Source organism: Galeopterus variegatus, unplaced genomic scaffold, assembly GCF_000696425.1.
Source record: "Galeopterus variegatus unplaced genomic scaffold, G_variegatus-3.0.2 Scaffold7033, whole genome shotgun sequence".
In the NCBI taxonomy this organism is placed as follows: Eukaryota; Metazoa; Chordata; class Mammalia; order Dermoptera; family Cynocephalidae; genus Galeopterus; species Galeopterus variegatus.
This window is the reverse complement of record NW_007733144.1, coordinates 48576-55579: the sequence shown is the minus strand read 5'-3', so window position 1 is coordinate 55579 and position 7004 is coordinate 48576. Positions and strand designations below refer to the sequence as shown.

General features: G+C 50.5%; 1 protein-coding gene and 1 pseudogene across 1 annotated transcript in view; one reads left to right on the top strand and one right to left on the bottom strand.

Annotated features, from left to right (window-relative positions):
- Nucleotides 1–6566, bottom strand: part of DAPK3 (death-associated protein kinase 3) — a 25752-nt gene extending 19186 nt beyond the window's left edge. Inside the window, exon 1 of the mRNA XM_008591557.1 lies at nt 6220–6566. Within this exon, the coding sequence (XP_008589779.1) occupies nt 6220–6281 (62 nt within the window). The 5' untranslated portion in view covers nt 6282–6566. The remainder of the gene's footprint in view (nt 1–6219) is intronic.
- The window catches only part of LOC103607002, an 18776-nt pseudogene continuing 18051 nt past the window's right edge, over nt 6280–7004 (top strand).

Below are 7004 nucleotides of genomic sequence, written 5' to 3'. Positions count from 1 at the left end.
CCCGTACCGGGGACCGGCAATGGGATCACAACCCTCGGTGTTGCGCCTGCACCACGCTCAGCCAGTGAGCGGGAACTGGTCTCTACATGGGATCCGAACCCTCGGCGGGAGCGCCGCCGCGCTCCCAAGTGGCGCACTCTCCAGTGCGCCACCGGGCCGGCCCATGCTGCTAATTTTTAAATATGAGGATTTTATTCCTCTAGTGCTAGTCCAAGCTGAACTAAAACATAAAGAAGAATGAGACAGGAATAGGTAAAAAGACACAGTTGTTGGCTGACTTGCATCCCCCCCAAATTCAGATGTTTAAGTCCTAACCCCTAGGACCTCAGAATGTGGCTGCACTTGGAGATAAGGTCTTCAAAGAGGAAATCAAACTAAAATAAGGTCACTAGGTGGGCTCTAATCCAATATGACTGGTGTCCTATAAGAAGAGGAGATTAGGACACAGACACACACAGAGAGACGACCATGTGAGGACACAGGGAGAAGACGGCATCTAGGCGCCAAGGAGAGAGGACTCAGGAGGAACCAGCTCTGCCCACACCTTGACCTCAGATTTGCAGCTCCAGGACCGTGAGACGACAATAAATTTCTGTTAAGCTGCCCAGTCTGTGGTTTCTGTTATGGGAGCCCAAGCACACTAATTGTGACATGCACGCCATGACATGGAGGCCAGGGAGGAAGTCCAGCAACCCGTCGACCCATGGACCAGTTTCTTTCCCGAGGCTGTGGACGTGCACTCTAGCTGGGAAGAAAGAGCCCCTCACACCTGCACACACACACACGCAGAGAAACGCGCCCACGATCGTTCAGCCACAGCCAGTCCATCTGCAGCCAACCCAGGGTCCCATTCGAGCCCACATGGCCCTGCTCTGCTCACCGTCCCCATCACCACAGCAACTCCCAGCAGCTAAGTCCTCGACGAAGGTCCACAATCAGATTCAGGGACTGAATTTGCTCAAAACCGAATCCCAGTTCTCTCCTGCCTCTGCAACTGAGAGTTTATCACAGTCACCGGCTCGAGAAGGGAGAATCTGGAAGAGGACAGGGTCTGGCCATCAGGTCACATGCCCTTCCCAAGCCGCAGGGGCTCATCTTTGTCTGAAAATGTGAGAGCTACGCTGTTGCCTGACACATCTACGAAACAACCCAACAACGCAGGTGCTATTAACATCCCCATTATTTATTTATTTATTTTTTAATTTTTTTTTTTTTTAAAGATGACCAGTAAGGAGATCTTAATGCTTGACTTGGTGTTACCAGCACCACACTCTCCCAAGTGAGCCATGGGCCGGCCCTAACATCCCCACTTTAGAGATAAAGAAACTAAGGTTCAGAAGACAAACGTGACTAGCCCAAGGTCACGTAGATCATAGGTGGCAAAGCCAGATTCAACCCTTCAGACCAAGCATCGCTGGCCCTAGAGTCCAAGTCCTGGAACCAGAGCCAGACAAGTGGTTCCCGCCTCCTGCCAACGGCCTCACTTGTCCTTGGGCAGTTCCACTGGTCACTTTCAGCCCAGGGTATTTGGTGGTCTGAGGCGACCCCTGGCCCCAACGAGAGTGGGAGAGGTCATGACCGGGACCTGGACAAACAGAAAACCAAAGCCTCCAGTTCAAAGTGACCAGTCCAGGGCTGGCTGGTTAGCTCAGTTGGTTAGAACACAGCTTTATAATATCAAGGTCAGAGGTTCAGATCCCCATACCATCTAGCCACTGAAAAAAAAACAAAGCAATAAAAAAGAGTGACTGGACCAGAGCCATGTGACTCTTGTTGGGAAGAGTCTCTCTCTCTCTCTCTGCCAGGCTTGGATTCAGGGTGATGGCTGGAGGCCATGTGCCTGGCCACCTGAGAACAGATGAAGCCTGGACAAGGCACAGGAGGGACAGGAGATGGGGAGGCCGAATGCCACAGGTGGTGCCGGAGCCCCGAACCGCCCCCTCCCGAGCACCCCCCTACACTGCACGCCTGGAACACAGGGCTCCCATGGGTGCATCAGCGTCCAGCTGTGCCTGGGGCCTGCACACTAGGCTCCTCATTTCTGTAAACCAATCCCTTCCCCATGCTGCTCCCTGCCAACAGGGTTTCAGATTCTGTCACTCAGAGTCCTAGTGCCCACACAATACCAACGCGCCACGACAAAGCTCCTCTCGGGCAATTCCAGGTCTCACTGTCTGCACCCAGACGACCTCTCTCCTTGGAGTCCCTGCCGCCCACTTTAGCGTCCGTTCCTCTCCCTTGGTCAGGAGCGTCTGATGTCCCCAAGCAGGAGATAACCTCCCTGAGAGCTGAGCCACATCCTTGTGCTTGTCTGTGACTCCCACAGCAGCCAGCATAGCTGCGCACATAGTAGGCCCTCAATGAAAGCTTTGGGCATTGATCCAATATACATTTAGTAAATAATGACCATGAACTAGACGTGACATAAGCATGCTGGGGACACAGATGAAAAGTTACAGGCCAATTCATGCGCTGAAATGATATGCAGCCATTAGGGAAAAACAGCGTGGTTCTCTAAGCGCTAGGACAGACGACCAATGGGAAAACACCACCGTAAAGCCGCAGGGACAGTGTGGATTTATGTTGGGAAAAAAATAATCAGAGTAGGATATTCATCAAAGCAAAGTCTGAAAAAGCACCACAGTGATGGGTGGAATGTCTCTAACAAGAGGAATTTTGCCCCTCACCAGGGGATACATGGCCATGGGTGGAGACATCTGTGGTTGTAACAACTGGGGGGTGCTCAGGGCATGGAGTGGGTGGGGGCCAGGGATGCTGCTCAGCACCCGCAGTACCCAGGACGGCCCCACCACAGAGAAGGATCCAGCCCTGATTCCACAGTGCCGGGGGGTAGAAATCTCTAACAGTACGTTGCACATTTCTGCAACGTTTGGTTTTACTTCTGTAATGCTGGAAGAGCCCAACGGGAAGAGCTGAGGGACTCATGAGAGATGTCTCAGCTGGCCGGGTAGCTCAGCTGGTTAGAGCACCATGTTGTAACACCAAGGTCAAGGGTTCGGATCAAAAAAAAAAAGAAAAAAAAGGGAGGTCTCTCGGAGGTGAGTTTCATCTTAATCTGCAAAGATGAATCAGAACTTAGCAAGCAGAGAAAAGGATGGACAGGTGACCCAAGGGAAGCCAGGAGGGAAAGGCGGGGAGGACACTGGAGCAAAAAAGGTTCCAGCCGGGCCAGCCCGTGGCTCACTCGGTAGAGTGCGGTGCTGATAACACCAAGGCCACGGGTTCGGATCCTATATAGGGATGGCCGGTTGGCTCACTGGCTGAGTGTGGTGTTGACAACACCAAGCCAAGGGTTAAGATCCCCTTACCGGTCATCTTTTAAAAAAAAAAAAAGGTTCCAGTAAACGTAGGACTCAGCAAAGTTTAAAGGACCAGAGAGTAAATGTTCTCAGCTTTTCAAGCCAGTTAGTCTCTGCAGTGACTACTCATTAACTCTGCAGCCGTAGCACAAAAGCAGCTACCGTATGTCAGCATGGCCACGTTCCGATGCTAGTTTAATTATTAATTATGGACACGGAAAGGTGAAGTTCATATCCTTGTTATGTGTCACGAAATTTAATTCTTCTCTCCACTTTTTTTCAAACTGTTTAAAAATATACTGACTATTCTTAACACGCAGACTAAGCAAAAGCAAGAGGCAGAAAAGTCCATGACCCTATGGGATCTGGCCCATGGCCACAGTGTGCCAACTCCTGGGTAAGTGGATCTGTGTAGTTGAAGTGAGGGCACACAGTCAACACTCGCATGCACTTTAAAAAAAATCAAGTGTCACAAAAAACATACAGAGTGAAAAATTCTAGGTCTCTCACCTAAGACCAGCCCGAGCACCAATTTCTTGGTTTTCCTTCTACAGTCTCCCAGGACACAGAAGCACATACATGAATAGTCACATGTTGCTGAATGACGGGGACACATTCTCAGAAATGAGTCACAGTCGATTTTGTCATGTGCAAACATCACAAAGTATACAGAGCCTACCACACACCTAGGCTATATGAGGGAACGTCAAAAAGTCATGGAATGAGGGCCGGCCCGTGGCTCACTCGGGAGAGTGCGGTGCTGATAACACCAAGGCCCCGGGTTCGGATCCCATATAGGGATGGCCGGTTCGCTCACTGGCTGAGCGCGGTGTGGCCAGTCTCAAAAAGGACAAAAAAAAAAGTTCATGGAATGGGCTGGCTGGTTACCTCAATGGTTAGAGCACAGTTTTGCTAACACGCAGGTCCAGGGTTCGATTCCTGTATCGGCCAGCCACCAAAATAAACAAACAAAACGTCTGTGGAAAAATAGAACTGAGAGATAACACAACTCCTTCCCTGAATTTTTTTTTTTTTTTAAAAGATGACCGGTAAGGGGATCTTAACCCTTGACTTGGTGTTGTCAGCACCACGCTCACCCAGTGAGCAAACCGGCCATCCCTATATGGAATCCGAACCCGTGGCTTTAGTGTTATCAGCACCGCACTCTACCGAGTGAGCCACGGGCTGGCCCCTTCCCTGAATTTTTTGAAGCACTCTCTATGGTACTGTACTGAGCACTTTTTTTTTTTTTTTTTTTTTTTTTTTTTTTTTTTTAATTTTTTTTAAAAAGATGACCGGTAAGGGGATCTCAACCCTTGGCTTGGTGTTGTCAGCACCAGGCTCAGCCAGTGAGCAAACCGGCCATCCCTATATAGGATCCGAACCCGTGGCCTTGGTGTTATCAGCACCACACTCTACCGAGTGAGCCACGGGCCGGCCTGTACTGAGCACTTTTAACACAATAGTAAGTATGCGTGTATATAAACACACCTACACCGCGTGGACAGTTAGAGCACTTGGTTGGAGCTTGGTGCTGACAGCACCAAAGTCAAGGGTTCAGATCCCCTTACCAGCCAGCTACCAAAAAAAAAAAAAAATTATGTGTTTTCTTTTTTTGTGTGCGTGTGGATGAGCTGGTACAGGGATCTGAACCTTTGACCTTGGTGTTATCAGCACCACGATCTAACCAACTGGGCTAACCAGCCAGCCCCCGCAAAAGAAATTAACACAGCTACTAGAAAGTATTGATAAACTACTCATGTGGCCTGCCCTACACTTCTACTGAACAGTGCTGACACAGAAGCAAGTATTGATAAACTACTCATGTGGCCTGCCCTACACTTCTACTGAACAGTGCTGACACAGAAGCTGGTTCCTTTTACCAGCTGCATAATATTCTGCCCATAGGTGTTGGTGGTTCTGTGATGGCCACTTAAGAAGCTGCCCATCTCTTGCTCTTCTAAACACTGTTATACTGTCCCTTTTCTTTAGTCACTGAATCTGTATATGTATGTATCTCCACTGATAAAATTCCTAGAGATGAAATCAGTGGGTTAAAAGGAATAGACACATTAAATGCTGCTGACTTTTCCCAAAACAACCCCCAGCAGGAGGTCCTCAAACATTTTGAACAATCAAGTATGAAATTTTTCACAGGGGTTGGCGGGTGGGGGGAAGTTGGCATTCTCAACCACTCTAATGAAGGAAATTCCTGAAGGAAGGATTTCAGGATCCTAAATGAGCCTGAAATACTCTCTCTGGACTGATGCATGGCACAGTTATTTACATTCCCTTCTGGTGACATCATGGGGCAGGCGCAGTTGCTCTAGGAAGGCTGGCCAGAAGCAAACTCACCAAATAAGGTTTAAGACTCTGCAAAAAAGGGATGGGCCTAGCAGTGCCTGGCTGGTCTCTCCAAGGCCCAGACAGGCAGGAAATCAGCTGCCTCGCTGGACCGGGAAACCACAGTTTTTTCCCACAAGAATGTTAAACAATCAGCAGGAATGTGGGCCCAGGCAGGAAGCCTTCCCTTTAAACACACAAGAGCTGGGGAAACTCTAGTGCCTCCCACAGAAAAGGATTGGAGAGAGGAACAGACTTTTTAAAAACAGAAATAGCGACCATCTATTTGTTCTCATGCCACATGCTAGGCACCAAATTAGGTGCTATATGTGCTCAATTACATTCCTCCCCAAGGGAAACAGGTGGATGTCAGAGAAAGAATTCAGAGCTTTCAGTCTGACTCCAAAGCCGAAACTTGTCCCACCAGCACATGCTACTGACTCGTTCCTTCTTGGCATAAAGAATGAATGACAGAGAGAGGGAGTTACTGTTCAGAAAGAAAACCCCACAGCTCCCCTTTTCCATCCCCGGAGCCCAGCTGCAGGGGCCTGCTCACCTGCCCAGCTCCTCGCCCATCTCATAGTGCTCCTCCACGTCCTCCTGCCTGAACGTGGACATGGTGGCCAGTCTGCCCTCCGGGGGCTTCTGCTACAGTGAATGTGCAGTCACTGTGGCCTGGGGACAGGATCTCAAGGAGTCTCCTGACTGTGACCCTGGAGAAAAGAGGGAAACAGGGAAAGCAGACGTTAAGATATCCAGGCTCTCCACAAGCTATCCCAGACCTTCTTCACCTCTCCCTCCTAGTCTTCCCCTAACCAACTCATCCAAAGCCCCCCACATTCCTGCAAACTCCCCACACTCTCCCCACTCCTAAAATCCGCAGGGCTCCCTTACCCCGTGGCCCACCTCCTCACCTACTTTTCGTTCTCAACACACCCCCATGTCCCTGCCCATCAAGCTACCTTTAAACGCTTCTCATCCTCACCCACTCTCCCCCCCACAACGGGACAGGTCTCTTAAGACCCTTATCCACATAACGCCCCTCCCGGCTGTCCTGATTCCCCGGGAACTGGACCGTGACTTCCAAGCTCCTGCAAGCCCACTCCTGCCCCCCGCTGACCTCGCTGTCCTAGCAAAATTAACCTCTCCCTCCCCTCCCCACGAGTCAAAGGTCCCCAACCCCCAAGAGTGCCCCGCCAAGGCCCGCGTCCGAGTCCCCTCCATCATCCCTCACCCCCTCCCGCCCCTAACCTCCGCACAAGCCCCAAGACAGACCCCGGTGACCCCCGCCCCGGTCTCCACAGCCCCTAATGCTCCTGCTCAAGCATCCTGCTGTACGGC